This window comes from Trachurus japonicus, chromosome 24 (assembly GCF_045865225.1).
Source record: "Trachurus japonicus isolate A0001 chromosome 24, Traja_1.0".
Lineage (NCBI taxonomy): Eukaryota > Metazoa > Chordata > Actinopteri > Carangiformes > Carangidae > Trachurus > Trachurus japonicus.
This window is the reverse complement of record NC_140930.1, coordinates 19,069,734-19,086,335: the sequence shown is the minus strand read 5'-3', so window position 1 is coordinate 19,086,335 and position 16,602 is coordinate 19,069,734. Positions and strand designations below refer to the sequence as shown.

The window sequence follows — 16,602 nt, the reverse complement described above, 5'->3', positions numbered from 1 at the left end:
CATGTCATACTTTGCATGCACAAGGGTGTGTGTGTGTGTGTGTGTGTGTGTTTGTTTGTTCTCCAGGGGTGTGTGTCTTTATCTCTGTGCTTATGTTTCCCCTGCATGTTTTATGTGTTTCACTTTCAAGTCGTAATAAACTCCCTAACCTCCTACAAGCCCCGAGGCTTTGCCCTTTTGGTGTTTGCTTCTCTTTGCTCTCATTCTCGTCTGAAACCTGCACTCTCTTATCATGCCCGCTCACTTCCCAGGCATCGCTCATTCTCTCCCTCGCTATTCCTGGTTCCTCTCCCTCTCTCTCTCTCTCTCTCTCCCCTTGTGAAGTGTGCGACCTCTGCAACTTTATTCTGCCCGTCGCTGGGGACATTAGCCAGAGCAGGTCAATGAATATTGATGAGCTCATTCAGAGTGCAGTCAGTAAAGGCCAGATACAGAGATCTCTGAATCCCACAGCTCCGCCGGTACTCCCAGTCCGATACACTGACATGCCCACATCCTGTGTTCTCCCTCCCTTCCCACTCTCTCTCTCTCTCTCTCTCTCTCGCTGCCTTTCAGGTCAAGGACTGAGATAATTGCCAAGTCACAGAGAAGATTATCAGGCAGATTTGTTGATGGGGGCGAAAGTTCACTAGTGTTTTACTAACAGCTCATAGAAATTCAGGAAGAAACTGCACTGCTTTGAGTTAACTGAGAAAGGCTAACAAGCACATTCACTTGATTGGTGCAGTGTTGGCTGTGATACAGATACTTTTGGAGTAGACGCAGTTTCTCAAGAGTAAATATTTGGTCGGAGCTCAGTGATGTTTTTTTTTTTTTTTGCTTTTCTCTTAATATTAATAACTTGATTTAACATTTTTAAATTTATTGTTTTTAATTAAAGTAAGTGAACTGCTATGCTGCCACCCAAAGACAAAACACAATATCTATGCATTTTGTTGAAACTTCAGTAAGACCACAATCTTAATCATTAATTTCATAAGCTTTTATCTTTAAATGAAAAATGTGACATTGACTAACACAGTGTTTTTATTCCTTGTGCAATAAACGAGGCCTGTTGTTTTGGAGAGAAAAAAAATCTAGTTAAACTGCAGCAAAATGTCTTGTGTAGTTCAGATCCCTAATGGACCCTAATGAAATATTCACAACAACCGGTTGCCACGTTGACAGGAGGAAGGAATACTGGGTTAAGTGTCCACCTTTAAAACCAGTTCTCCAACATTTCCCTTGTGGGACAAACATTCACAACATTTTAAGATTCGAGTAATTTGCAATAAGTCGTGACAGGCCTTATTTTAAAACCTCCAGAAAATAATTACCTGACCAAGGAGCTGGATAATGGCCACGTTAATTTAGCAAACTGACACCATTAAATGATGAAGTTGACTCGGGAGCATTTTTAATGCCATGATATTAAAAAACAAGAATCCCTTTGCCATTTATCTTGCCCATTTGATAGAAAGGTGAAATTGACAGGGTTCACCGTCAAGATTGGCAGAGGTAATAAGATGTGATGAGGGAGAGGGAGAGAGCTGTCAGCCCAGACAGTGATAGTAGCACTGATCATTAACCTGTCTACCATGATGTTGCACACGGGGGTGATGATTTGCTCACCGCATACGTCAACAAGTCAGCCACAGGGTCAGCTCTTGTCAGATACGAAGACATGTTCTTGAGGTCTGCATGTGTGTGATGTGATAAAGTAACAGGTGTGTAAATGGGGCTTTTGTTGAGGTTATTTTCAGCTGCACTGACCAGATGGGAACCCACTGTGGTTGTGGAGTACAACAGTTGTGTGGGGACCAAAATGCTGTGTTTAAATGGCTGTTTGATGGTTAAGATGTGATTGTAGGATTCAGATTAGAGTGAGATAGTAGTACGTGTTGGGGTTAGGCATCCAGTATTGGTGATTAATGTTAGCGTAATGGGGGGTGGAAAGTGTTTCGTATCTATAACAGGTCCCTATGAATGTAGTAAGACAAGGATATGTGTGCGTGTGTGCGCATTCATGTGCATTTTATGATATTGACGGGTGTGCTCTACCAAGAGAAGGGGTAACATGAGTGTCATTTTCCATTACGTGGTTGTTTCATATCAATTCCCTTCCATTACTGGGCTGTTTTGAAAGCAATCAATACCAGAGGCCTGATAGAAAATTCCCATGGGCTTCATCTAAATTTATTTCCAAATTATATTCCCAGCTGAGAAATTGTGCATTTGAAAAGGTTTTTCTTATATTGCTTGCAGCAAAGAAGCTATTATCTGGTAGTACAATATAAGGCTAAAGGTCTGTCTGTCTGTCCACGCTAGCCGAGTGGCTCCATAGATGGCAATGTGGGACTGTTGGTTAATCAGTGTACTGTACCGCTCTGGACCAGAGTGAAATATATCAGCTACCATTGTCAAACACAACGACTCACAATTGATCAAACTTGTTTCTCATGATGTGAAAACCAATAGTAACCACTACAGAATGCAAGAAGACAAAGAGTGATCATTTCTGATGACATTCAGACTGTCATAGACCATGAGGGACCCTAAAGGGTCCAACCAAACATCAGTAGATTATCTGTATCCATGCTACAGTAATCCAGAGATTTTAGACAAGACAGGTAGAGTACTTTACTGTACTGTTTTATCAATGAAAGTTACTGTATATAAAAATGTTCAGATCATTACATTCATTACATTACAGATATTCTACACATTCACTTTGTGTAGATTGCATGACTGCCATACTGGGGTGGAGGAGACCTACACTACGTGAAGTGTAAATAGGACAAATGTAGCATGTGATGTTGATGAAGTGCTGTGGCCTGACCCAGCTCGAAGACCAGATGAAGCTCAGTGACTCTGTGATCAATTGTGTACAGTCATACGCCATACATTTTCTACCCTTTACATTGCATTAAGCTGTAGGCTTTCTGTATTAATCAGTTTTGATTTGATTTGATTTATTTGTCAGTAGAAAAGAGAGAACCCGTACAGTTCCCACACACTCTGAAAGCACAGGTGGAGAACAAGAACATGTCCCACCTAAAAAAACTGAGGAGGATCACACAGAAAAGTCCAAGACTTATTTCCACTGTGGTCCTCCGCTAAGACAATCCAGGCTAAGTAATAAAAGCAACAACATCAGACAATACTTGACAGTAGTTTACAATACATATTCAATACAAATTTGCAATACACGGTATGGTTTTGCAAAAAGAATCATGTGAAATTGTGTTTATTATCATATTTTGAGGTAGTATGTATTGTATGTGATTATGTAAAATAGCACATACAGCAACAGTATGCTTATGCTAGGTTGCCCAGCCTGTAGTGAACCTTTATCTGGACTATTGTACTTTATTCCCTTTGTGCAATCCATTGGCAAAATCTGCCACAGGCTTTTTCTCAGGCAGTCATATAGAGGTCAAAGCTGTGACCGTGTTGTTCAGACCTGAACCTCTGATGAGAGTTAAAAAGTTCAAGTGGTAATTATTCAACTTTAAACAAACCAGAACTCAGTGCTTGACCAGCGGCACTGATTGTTATGTCTTACAAGTGCTGCGAGTTGTTCCTCAGACATCCCCTGCTGATTGTGAGTGATTGAGCAGTTTGTCTTCAACATTTTCCAGACTGGAAATAACTCTGGTTTTCTGTTTTGATTAATTACAGCCAAGCATACATATGCTCTGTAAGCCAGGTTGATCAATCGGTGTAATCTTCTGAGTAGTGTCTGATAGTCTTTGACAGCTTATCATCTTGACTGTAATCGATGTAGTCACCAGACGACTGTATAAACAACTGCAGTGCATTCAGTATATACAAAGCCTTTGCTGCTTGACATAGTTAGTGTCTGTGTCACTGAGGGTTTTGTGTCAGAAAACCGTTTGTTTCTTCTAATATTTGCGAAGGCAATCAATAATTCGAAGGGGGTAGGTCATATCCTTTATAAACAACAACTGTGGATAACCCTGGACATGATGTACCAGTTAGTCCCACAGCACTTTTAATATTTCAGTGTGTCAGTCAAAAGTAAACTTTAATTATGGCCATTGTGCCTTTAGCACTCCCACTGCCCCTTGAAAACCTTTCAACCTTCCAAGGTTGCTGTGTTAAATGACTGCACACTTGAGGTTTAATATCTCAACCTCATCTCATGCATTTGGTTGAAATAACACAAAACTGTCAACAATTAGTCTCCGAACAGCACATGATCTGAATCCTGATGGAAATATTTGAAGTAGCTCTCCAAGTTCAAACTTGTGATAGTACACAAATAATGAATACAAATTTGTGTTATCATTAGTTCCCCTAAAAGCTTGGGGTTGTTATTGCAGGTTCAAAGATGTTTTGAGTCTAATTAATCTGGAAGATTGTTTCATTTGCATGTGAAATTGTCCAATTTGAGGCAGACTGAGGCAGTCATTTTAAGCCTTACAACAACAACAAAAAAACAGTCTACAAAAGTTATTGCAAATTCCTCTTTAGTTTCTTCCCCCTGTTGATGTACATAAAATTAACATGCCGTTATGTAAATGCTTATTGTTCTTGTGCTGCAGAATATCACTGTGTAGAAAGCTATATCAGATCCTAGGAAATGTAAACACAATTAATAACTGCTTGTAAATCCGTTATTTTAAATATCAGTTAATGATGAAAAGTTTAACAATAGACCTCTATTGTAAACAGGTTATGTGGCTTATTTGAGATTAATGAAAGGTGTCACAAAAAAAGAAACCCATAACCACTGCTGCTTCCCTTCTCTCTCATGCCATCCGCCTCATTTGCTTTAACTCCACCTCAGACACTGAAAGCATGTCCAAGGGAGAGTTCTCATTACAAGTGGGGTGAGATTTTTTAAGCAGGCCACTAATTTACACACTGTGACTGACACTTTGATCCCAGTTTTCTCATTAGATATCTTGATTGTATGATGCTACAGTAAAGTGCCTCAGGGCACAGACCAAACTGGTGCTTAGATAAAAAGGGCTAGGGCAGCTGATACACATATAATATTTATATATATTTCTAATCTATTAGCCATGCAGTATCTGAGAACACACAAAATTACAAATGTAGTCTATAATTAAAGAGCCCATGTGTACTATCTTAGTTCTGTTGGTTGAAAATTAAATTGATCACGGGAAGCAATTAAAAACAATAGCTTAATGTCTATATGATAAAATAATATCTATATGTTCTTTTATCATTTTAGAAAATAATGACTGCTATATAGGACAACTACATACAGTATATAAGAAAAAAAAGAGTGCTTAATTAAACAGAATAAAATAAAGTGAAATAGGGAAGCTTGATTTAGTGCAGCTTTAGCATCTTGTGAACAGTTCTCTAAAGCCTAGAAAAGCTTATAATGCTCTGTCAAAATACTATAATTATCAATTCACAGGTTTTACATTTTGGTTTATAAAGGGATAGATCTTTAGTGGATTGTAATTTGAAACTTCACAGTTCATTTCCACGGACTAACTAACAATTTGGACTTCAAAAAACACTTTTACTTACTTTCTACGAGGCTTGTTTGTTTGCTACAAGCATCAATGGTCTTTTAGCTATGGCAACAACAAGGGCCAAACAATAAAAAAAATCAGTTCATCAAGCTTAAAGTATGACACCCACTGCGCTCCATGTAGCTGAGTACACCGAGCATTCCTCAGTGATAATTACTGGCAGAGAAGCCTTTCAGCACCACGGACAGAGCCCATTTAAAGCCAATGGTGTGTTATGTGTTCTATAGAGACGAGGTGAAAACAGCTGCATGTTGACAAAATGAAATAAATGTCAGTCAGCTCCTTCCGCCAGGGTGGTAATTACTCAGAGCAGCTCCGTGGGGGCTTGACCTTGAACATTTATGCTGCATTCTGTAACCTACACTGTAGCCTTTCAGGCAGGTGTCGACCTTCAATCAAATCTCTGGTGAAATATTTATAATGGAAGAAAACACTATAATTTCTTTCTTTTTTTCCAATCTCCTGCTAACCTTTTATTCTTCTAAACCCTTTTGGGCGTTTTCAGACCATGAAACATGTTTCTGTTTGTGTTTTTTCTTACAGTGCAGAATTGGAATTGGTAAAATTACAGTTTGTTGCTGTTTCTCTGAAGGCCTTACATTGTTTTAGGGAATGCTGTTTATTTTTATATTTTTAGGAAGCATGCTGTCTGTTCCTGTGAGACAGCTGTATGATCAGTACCAATTTTGTGTTTTGACAGGTTGTTTTTTTATTGTCAAGTTATCTTACCCTATAGTACGTCAAGATCTATTATACTACTCAATCTCCTTTAAAATTACTCTTTTTTATGTAGGTAAATACAGAGATACAGTTCCTATCACGCAGCCCTACATCAAGCTATTTTAGCTTTGTCTCCTGTGCATTTAATTATTAATCATCAAACATAACATGAAATAGAATTTTAAAAAAATCAGAAAGGGCTCAAGCTCCCTGTGGGCTGTAAATATGCACACGTTAGCGCTTAGCTGTTGTTGACAAACATGCTTATTGTCTGCAAATAAAAATACCTCAAAGCCTGGCTGGGGGCCGAAATCACTGGATGCACCTCCTTAATGTTTCCTCTTGAAGATTTAGAGTATAGAAGGGCCAGTCTTCATTCACCCCCCTGTGTCTATAATTATCTACAGTATTACCTTCAAGTGTCACCTGTGTGTTGGAAACGGTTCCACACTGGAGCACTTGGATGTGAGAATGTTTATTTAGTGAGGGAGTTTATTCCTTTAGGAAAGATGGCGACATATGGAGGAAATGATTTCACAGGAGTTTATTGAAGCTCTGTGTCAGTTGCATTCAGCTGATTGTTTTTGATTGTGTGTGCACACCTGCGTGTCAGTTTGCAAGGTCCTTATTGAGTGTGTGTGTGTGTGAGTTTCCCATAAAGGAGTAAAAGGAGTCTCATGCCAGCAACTCTCAGGAGGAATAGATGACTCCACTTTTATCTCTCTAGTCTCTCTTTTGCTTGCATGTGCACGCACACACACGTGTACAGTTTTGTTTTATGAAAAGAAAACAGATCATCTGGACTTGTCTTATTCAGTCTTTTAATACTTCATCTTCATTTCTGTCCTGTGTTGAACTGCGCGCACGCAAGCACGCAAGCGCACGTATGCATGTGTGTGCTGTCACCCACGTGCCTTCTGACAGTTTTTGCTCTGCATATCGATTTAGCACAAAGCAGCTCCCATCTCTCTCAGTGTCTTTCTCTCTCTCTCTTGCTCACACACACACTTCCTCTCTTTTCCCCCTGTTTTATTATCATATGCTGATTGCAGGGTTAGACTGCATTGCAGTTTTTAATCACCGGAGAGATACCCTGACTACACAAGCTTTTTTGGGGGGCAAACTACAACACAACTCTGTAATTTTACTCTTCACCCTATATAAATGTGCACATGACTGATTCTGCTTCTTATACAGCTTTATGAAACCTCAGATTTTATGACTATTTATTCAGTCTGTTTGGTTCAAGGTGAGGGGAAGAATTATATCATCTAAGTTCTTGGTTAAGAGTGTGCGTACTGTGTGTGTGTGTCCAGTTAAACAAAGATAAGGTACGGTTGAGCACACCTTACTAAGCCTATATTGCCTTTGAAAAGAAACAAGGTTGAAAATACTTACTGGTTCATGAAAAGATCACAGCAGCTGGGGGAAAATGGGAAAATGCAATATCCATTTTACAGTAACACTTTACGCACATCCACCAAGGTGCACACAAGACTTCCACATCCACGGACTGTTTCACTTTTTCCCCTGTGTTACAGAGAGAGAGAGCGACAATGCAGCTGCTGGTAGCTTCTAGTTGTCATGTTTCATTTACTTCAGCCACTGCTGCGCAAGAAGACTGAGGCTAAAGATGCATGCTACAGGCAACAAGTCAGCCTCAACACCAGACAGGGGAATAATGAACAATGAGCACAGAGCTAGTTAGTCCTCATAGTGTGGCTATGTTAAGAAAGAACGTAACATTTAGACTTGTTTATCAGTTTAATTTGTACGTATTTTTCTCTCATTATGTTTTTCACTTTTAACCTTTGAAGAGAAAAAAAAGCTTTTAGCACGAGGATTAACCAGTGTGGGTCGGGAACACATTGTGCTATTTCAGGTAACACTGATTGGTGAGAACAGTAATAGCATCCGGGATCAGCCGCCCGCCACACAGCTGGAAACATACAAACTCACCCATTTTTTCGTGAAGGAAATAAAAGAAAACGCTCCATTCTCTTTAAATGCTGATAGTCACTCTCACTGGAGCTACATGTGTCCCACTTTGTGTTGCATGTTGAGAGATGTGACGATAGACAGGCCTGCTGTGTCTACTTTAGATAACAAGCAACGAAAAGACATTCACTATTTGGAGAGGAGGTTTTGCAGAATGATTAATTATCTAAAAGCTCCATACAGGGAAGTGGTGATGGGCCATAAAATACGGAGTCTCAGTTCACAAGTATACTCCGCTATTAGCATTTATCTTGCTGTCCCGTTGACTGATGTTGGCGTGGACAGATGTGGAGGGAAGAGAGGAGCTGAGAGTATGTGAAAGCTAGAAAAGGGAATTAGATGAAAAAGTAGAGAAAGTGTAGAGAAATGGATATTAATATACACAGAGGTGGACAGTTAGGTGGGATATAGTATATTTAGGTGGGCTGGTTTACAGAGAGGCCGATCTCATTTGTCAGCACTTCTCTGCTAAGCGTCGTAGTATTGGCTGACAGCTTCGTCCCTCCTCCTCCCTCTGCCCTCGTGCCCTCGTGCCCCCTGTTCTTTGTACAACACCACAGAGGAAATGTTGATTTTAATCATGAGGCATAATTAATTACCATCTTTCCTTGTTAAGAAAACAAAAGCCTCAGAGCCACATTGTAATTAACAGCCATTTAATCTGCGGTCTACTGTAGGTGAGTTTTGATGAGTGTGTGTGTGGTTGTGTGTGAGAAAGAAAGACTGCAGTTGTATGAAGTGTATTTGTATGTGCAAAGGGTACGTATGTGGATATGTGTGTGCAGTTTGCATCGTGTTTTGTCTCGAAAACATGCAATCAGAATATTATCAGGGGATCCCAAGAGCATTTCTACCCTCCCATTCCCCAAGAAGATGGATATATACGTTGCCATAAAACTTATAAAAGGCTTCAATAGCTACGGTGTTCAGTATTCAGCGTTCATAACGCAGTAAGGCCATAACAATGATGAACAGGCTTTGGGTTGCAGTTTACATTCACTGATGGATTTGAGAGCTTTAGATTGCAGTGAGGGCTTTTTACAGGTAGTTAAGATTCCATTTCTGTTTCCCAAATGACCTCCATTTCCAGAGGGTCCTGAGCTTCAGCTTTGCTCATTTATTGCTCCATCCCCCGTCGTACGGCGCTTCACAACAGCACTAAGCACGGATCTGCTGTGCTGCCACCGATTTAACCTTTGCTTTTATGCATAAATTAGAGGTTTACTGCGACTAATGTCTCAGAACCAGCAAGTAACTGAAGCTTATTAAAGACACCGGCTGATGCGAGGAGTGCTTACTAAACATTGGACAAGTTGTAACACAGTAATAACAGTGTAATAACAAGTGTTGATAATTTCTGAACATTTATATTCATTTAAAGATATATGCCACCATCAAAATGTCCTCAGGCATCACCGATTGGATGGGTCTGTCACTCCATGACCAGCTCAGTTTTCATGGCCACCAAAATAAGAGCCTCTTGCCATCATTTGCATTCTTATAATAAAAAATAAAAAATCCTACTCTTGAAACATATTTGTCTGCTGCCAGTAGTTGCCATGGAGCTAGCAAAGAGGGGGCTTTATTCACTTAGTTTGCCTGCACAACAACCTATACGGCATGGAACAAGTCACCTGTGGCCTTCCACTGTGGCTTTTTAGCAAATATCCCCTGGGTATATGTTTGTTCAAAGGCCTTGTAATCCAGTTATGTCGAGGCAACATGCACATGCAGTGGGCCGTGTGTGTGGTCCTCGTGGCCTCGTGAGCTCCAGCTCCACGTAGAATTTTGGCAGTTGTGCATTTCTGCAGCTTTGACTACTGCTGTCAAGTCATTTGTAACAGTGAAACTATTTTATTTATGCAACGGGGGGAAAGTTTTATGATAATTTTGTCGTCGAGTTCGTGGGATGCACGAGAATTAATGTGGTGGTCTGTAGCGTTTGAACACTGCAATTTTTTTTTATATGAAAAAAGCCTTAGATGGTACACCAACCAAAACGCTCTATGAGCCCACAATTAATCCTCCCTAAGGAAAAGTACTTACGGCCTCAAAATACATTTCATTAAATTGTTGTTAATTGGAGAGCTTTATTTGCTTGCCCAAGTATGAGTACTTTGAAGCTGGACCAGTGCAGATGAAATCTCTACTAAACCCACTTTATTACTCTCCTTCATTCAATTGAAAATCAAGATTTAATGCAGATGTAAGTATTTACTCTTGGTGTGTGTGTGTGTGTGTGTGTGTGTGTAGACCTATACGCTGATAAAATATCACCAGACGTTACATCGAAATCCAGCCATGAATTTGAACTGCGTTTCGTGCGTCTAGCTCTCTCGTGTTCGCGCTTGCTCGTACATGTGTGCGTGTGAGCGTGACAGAGCCTGTCTTTGCAGCAGCCATGCTTTGGCAGGTTGTAGTTTTCCCCTCAGAAATCAGCCGCTCTCTGAACTGTTAAATCACACTAGAAGCCAACCTTTGAGAAGAAAATTAATTACTTTCCTTCCACCTCCTCCTCCTCCTCTCATTTTTTCCACATTAGCCCACACTCATTCCATTTCATTCTCTTTTTCTCACACTCTCTCCGTCTCAGTCTCTCTTTTCCTCATTATAGCCTGGAATAAGTTTAGCCAAAGGTGACGTTTTTTTAGGCTAACAATGAAACGTGCCATTAAATGTTAGTTCCTCTGTTTGAAGTCTGAAGGCTTTGATACTGGTCTAGATTGTGTGTGACTGCACAGTTCATTCCGGTCTTGCTTCGGAAGAAAAGTCTTGCTCACTCTGCTCGACTACAATCATTGCAAGTTTGTAGAGGGCTTGCTCCATTTAAAATCAATGAAAGCTGCTCGCCTGTTTCTGTCGTGTTTCATTGGGCGGTGTCTCAGTGGACGATTGCTGACATTTATCATCATCTTCATCCATTGACATTGCGCATGTAGCGGGATTTTGAAAAAACTGAAGTTTACTTAGAGTTTACACTCTTTATCCACCTAATTTGTGTACAGCAGGTCTTTGCTTCCTGTTCTCATGTTATTACTCCTCTGCTTCCTTTCCATCAGGTCCAGATCGAAGACGTGGAGAACGAGGACAAACGATACGCTCTCTTCCTGGAGCTGTTGGAAGCTGCTCAGAAGTGGGAAGACTTTCAGCTGCTCATGCTCCTCCTGCAAGCATGGCCACCTATGTTGAACAAGGAAGTGTAAGATGAATACTTTTCTCCCTGTTCTTTGATTATTTAAAGTTATGGTTTAACATATGCACTATGCAGAGACTTACGTAAGCGCACCCCCCTCCCCCCAAATGCCCCAACTATTCCTGTGAGCACCTCTAGTGCTGTTGTTGCTTACTTATGAATTGTTAAGTTGCTGACAACACCCTGTTAACAATTAATTAGCAACTACATTATTCACAACTCCAAACATACATAAAAAACCCTCATGTCTCTATAGGCAGATCTTTTGGCAGCTCATCTCACCACAGTTTTCTCCCTGTTATGACCTCTCCACCCTGAGCATGTTCAACGAATATCACTTTTAAAAGTAAAAAACTGTGAGTGCTGCTTCACTAGTTGAAGTCAAAGCAGCCTCTTATTCCGCCCTTAAACAAAGTGATGGTGGGTGTGTTGTTTTGGTGCTTAGCAGTCGACCACAGACGCTATCAACAGGGTTTGTACCGCGGCTTGTTTATCACTAAAATCGAGGACATTAATGTGTTAATAGGCAACTTCTGTGCAATGTGTTCTTACTTCCTCAAGTGTGGCTCTAATCACTCGGGGGGCAGGGGGGCGGCACGTATTGCACATAGACTTTTAGAGTTGGAAATGAACACAGGCGTCCTCACAAAGCTACAGGCTCCGGGCTTTTTGCACCAGCTGGCGTCTTATGAGCCTCAGCCAGCGTTGGCTGTATTATCGATAAGTGCCTAATGATGTGATTGCTCTTCTCCCGCTCCATTGTTCTCGATTAAAAGTGAGCGATACTCCAAGGACCGCTGAGACAATAGAGGGTTATGCTGTCTGGAGTTTATCCTTCCAGCTCAATCAAAGCAGACAGCGTTTCAAATGGTTTCGATCAGCATTTTAAAGTTTTGCTCTTCTCTGGTCGTTGTTAAAAACTTACAAGGACATGCACGAAGCTGGGTGTAGGTGAGTTAACTTTACCGACTCTGACAACAACTGTTGATGAACATGAAGATTTACACATTACATTTTGATTGCTGATACATCAGTTTAAAACTTCAACTTCAACTTTATTTTCCCCAGAAGGAAATTTGCTTTGCAGGCAGTTAAAAACATAAAACATAGGAAGCACATTCACACAAATGTCGATACAACCCTGAAATGGGTAAGTACACAAATACCCTGGAGGGCAACTGAGGGCTGTACTATTGTTACATTGTTGGAAATAGAGTGTGTCATAACTATTTCTTAAAATTTAAATTGAGTTGAGTAATGGCTTGTGTTGTAAATGAATTTTTCAATCTAGACCAACACAACGTGGCTGATACTTGAAATGTCTCAGACACAGACTTGCAGGAATCAGGAATTTTATTAACCATGGCATTATTGACCAGGATGTCAAACCAGGCAAGACAAGGCAAAAAAAAAATGTATATACAGTACTGTATATCTGAGATGCTTGTCTTTCTGCTGGCACATTGTGAGCAGCCTTGAGCCCCATTTGGACCAAATAGTTCCAGGTAATGAGGGGCCACATGAGGAGGACTGAAGTAGATGGCAAATGTTTGCACATCTATTTGCATTTCCACCACATACGTATGACAACCTGTGAACATTCACGTCCGCAAATAGAACACAACAGTGATTAAAAGTTACCCAATTGTTCCTTGTATTTACTGCAGAGAGACACTGATGTTTGAGTGGATGCAAAGACGTGCCAATATTTGATGGTTATTCATTTCCGCTCTAAAGCGTAACCACGCTGAAACAATTAGCAAATGCTTTCAGCACATTTGGACCTGCTTTTTCTTATTCATTTCCACTTTTTGACTTTGCCAGGGAGCCGACAACACAACATTGAGAAATATCCACCCTTTGTCATATTGATATTAGAGTCACCCGGTGCTGTTCTCGGTGTGAATGAAGCAGTAACACGAGGTGGCTGCCTGATGGAGCTTTGTTTGATCAATTAGCCGCATTCAGCGGGAACAAACTGCCCTGACAGTTCCTGGACCATCAGAAAGCACCACCCGGGGAATGTGACGGTACTTTGGGCCAAAAAACTGTGAGACAAAATAAGACTCCTGAGTTCCTGAAATGGCTCCTGTGCCCCTGGAACAGTTTCTGCTGTGGAAACAGGCCATTGTTAGATGCACAATCATCGCTCCCACTCTGTTTGAGCCATTTTCAGACAGATATTGTATCGACTAATCCAACAGAGCAGCTTAGTGCGGAGGTGAAAACTAAATTACCGAAAGCAAGAAAATTGAAAGTTTTTGAAAATTAGGGGTAAATGTTGTATATCAGTGAACGGAAGGAAAAGTGTTTCTAGACAGAGTGGAGAAAAGTGTTTTGTTTATAGTGTTTGTCAAGTAGAGTCGTCTCCGGGCTTGTGTGGAGTCATTGTCTCTTCTGGCACAGTGCATATTCAGCTGAGGCGCGGCGGGGGAGATAGGATTAGTTTGGACAACACAGCTGCTTCAAGTTCACCCCTGGATTTCGCCGACACTCCGCTTACTTTGTGAGCGTAGCAGCTGTAGTCAAACCACCGCCGCCGCCGCCGCTGCTGCGTCAGTCAACTATGATCATCTCTTTTAACTGCAGAACGAGCTGGTGAACTGTGTTTCAGATTTAAATGCAGACATAATGTTGAGTACACACTCAGCCTCTGATTACAGATTCAGTTTTTTTTTCTTGTCCCTTTAGTTGTCCTCATTTAAATTGCGCAAGGTAATTTGCTGCGAAATGCATACATACACTAACTACGCTGTAATGTGCCTCCTCGAATCATAGGAGCCTGAAATTGAAGTCTGATCTGTGTTAACTGTGCGTTTTATATGCAGCGGCTGCTGTATCCGGCTCTCGTAATTTGGGACACAAAACTCAGAATAACTTAACCTTCAAGTGGCTCATTTAAGATGGTGAAGACTTGAGGGGGTTCTATCTTACATGGTTAACCTTTACCACTCGTCTGACTCAGCACTTAATCCTGGTTAGGCCTGGTGTGTGTTTACTGTGCGGGTGTGTGTGTGTTTACTGTGTGTTAGTCTGTAGACTGAGGATTTGTTCCACTAAGAATACAACTGGCTTTTTCTTTTTTTTTTTTTGGAGCTATATTGAGTGTTGCATCTCAAAAGCTGATCCTTTAGTCTGTCTGCATAAACTGAGTCATGATTCAAAGCACGAAAAAAAGGGGGCTGGCGGTGACTCACACACTGCACCCCATGATGGATTTGAAGAATGCACACTCATACTGTAGTTGCATTCATCAGTAACTCTCTGCCCCCCTTCATTTAAGAAAAAAAACAACAACAAAAAAAAGGAACAATAAGTGGTGTCTGTTTACTGCTGCGGTCACGTCGTCTGTAGGTGAAGGAGTTTGTCCGGATGAGACACACGCCCGTCCCCCCCTCTGGCAGCAGGATGAAGAACTGTCTTCTCTTCTGACAGACACTCACAGGAGTCCTGCTGTCTGTCTCTTCCTCATTTGCAAATTCTCTCTATTGCTCATACGAGGATTCTAGTTGTTTTCTTGCAGATGCACATAGACACTGAGGCAGGATCTTACCACAGGGCCTGCTACCTCTGAAGTGCCAGTTTAGGACACACTTCAGCAGCCTAATCTGACCTCAGGCTTCAAACCACTTGAACATTTCTACTTCTCATCATATAAACAAGGATTCTTCAGCATGTTATCACCTCCCTTTCATCATGTGACAACAAATCATACTCCTCCTCTCACCTCCCATCTCCTTCCTCCCCTGTCTGTTAAATATTTAATGCACTGCTAGTCATGTAGATCACATATATATAACTTCCAGCAGTGCCGCCGTGTAGCCGCCTATTTTCGAACCACTGGAAAACACATGTTCCCTCCTTTCCAGTGGCGTTTCACTGCTTGTTCCTGTTGGATTAATGATGATATTTTCCTAACTAGGGTTAAATAATTTTTCCACCATATACAATATGAATATGTAGAGCTACACAAATGCTCAGAGATGTGATTTGATTCTCTTCCTGAGGCGTAGCACAGATACAATGAGACTCTGGCTTTGCATTGACAACTGCAACCTCCATAACCACTGACATTTGTGCTAGCCAGGATATATAGTGGCTTTAAATTAGTACTGACTGCTTGCCATGCTGATGAAAAAACTAATAAAACCACCAAGATATAATTAACAGATCTTAATTCCCTCTGTGATTTCCATGTTTTAATTTAATTTTTCTTCTCCGATGCTCAAATTGTATTAATAAAGATCCATGAAGGTCGTACTTCCTTAGCAACTCTGGCATTTGCGGGCCTCGGTGGGAGTTAATCGGTTGCTCAGGAGGCATTAGCAGCGGTCTAGAGGAGCTCATGAAGAAGCGTGTAAACACAGTGACACTTCTCACTACTGGCAGCTGTTCCCCCGGTGTTCTCGCTGAGAGGGAGAAAATGCAGCATGTAGGTGTTTAATATTAACTGCTGCAGGAGTTTTGTGGTCAAACATCTTCCCTCCTCGCTTACATGTCAACGTCAGAATTCATTAGATCGTCTGCAAACCTCTTGATAATTCCGTCTGCTTTCACGCCCGCCTGTGATTTGAAGGCAGGTTGACGCCGTTATTCTTACAAGGCTGAGTTTATTATTCATAATCCACATTTCCATACAATACAGCTGTTGTAACCCACTCACTGTCGAACAGGATTACCACTACAAAACTGCAGAATTATTAATGTAATAATATTTCTCAAATTTTATATGATATTGTTTGTTTTAAACACTGTATAGTATGTTCCAGTATACAGGCCTATGTACACATGTGCTTCAGCCTGTGTTTTCAGCACAAGACTATACATACATCTCATATTCACATGCAGGCCTGTCTCCATCTCTATCTGCAGGGCAGAGTCCGAGCGTAACCCCTGGGTGGTGCTGACCTCGACCATGCTGACCCGCTGCCAGGGGCCAGAGGTCAAATTAGACCTGGGTCAGCAGGTAGTTGCCATGGTGAGGAGCCTCTATAACACGAAGCACAAGCTTCCTGTGCAGGTAATCACGATCAGATTATATTCCCTTGTGTGTTTTTTTTTAATGAAACGCTACTTAACCTAAGGAGTGGATCAGATTAGTTCACCTTGTTTTCTTAGCGTGTGATCGCAATGTGATTGGCTGAATGTGTGAAAGGTTAACGTAAACAGACCAAT

The 16,602-nt window shown here is 41.0% G+C and overlaps 1 protein-coding gene across 2 annotated transcripts in view; it reads left to right on the top strand.

Moving 5' to 3' along the window:
- nbas (NBAS subunit of NRZ tethering complex) overlaps nt 1-16,602 on the top strand; it is a 148,198-nt gene that overhangs the window by 118,421 nt on the left and 13,175 nt on the right. For both annotated transcript variants that reach the window (XM_085770806.1, XM_085770807.1), the window contains exons 50-51: nt 11,294-11,433; nt 16,300-16,447. In XM_085770806.1, the coding sequence (XP_085626932.1) occupies nt 11,294-11,433; nt 16,300-16,447 (288 nt within the window). The remainder of the gene's footprint in view (nt 1-11,293; nt 11,434-16,299; nt 16,448-16,602) is intronic.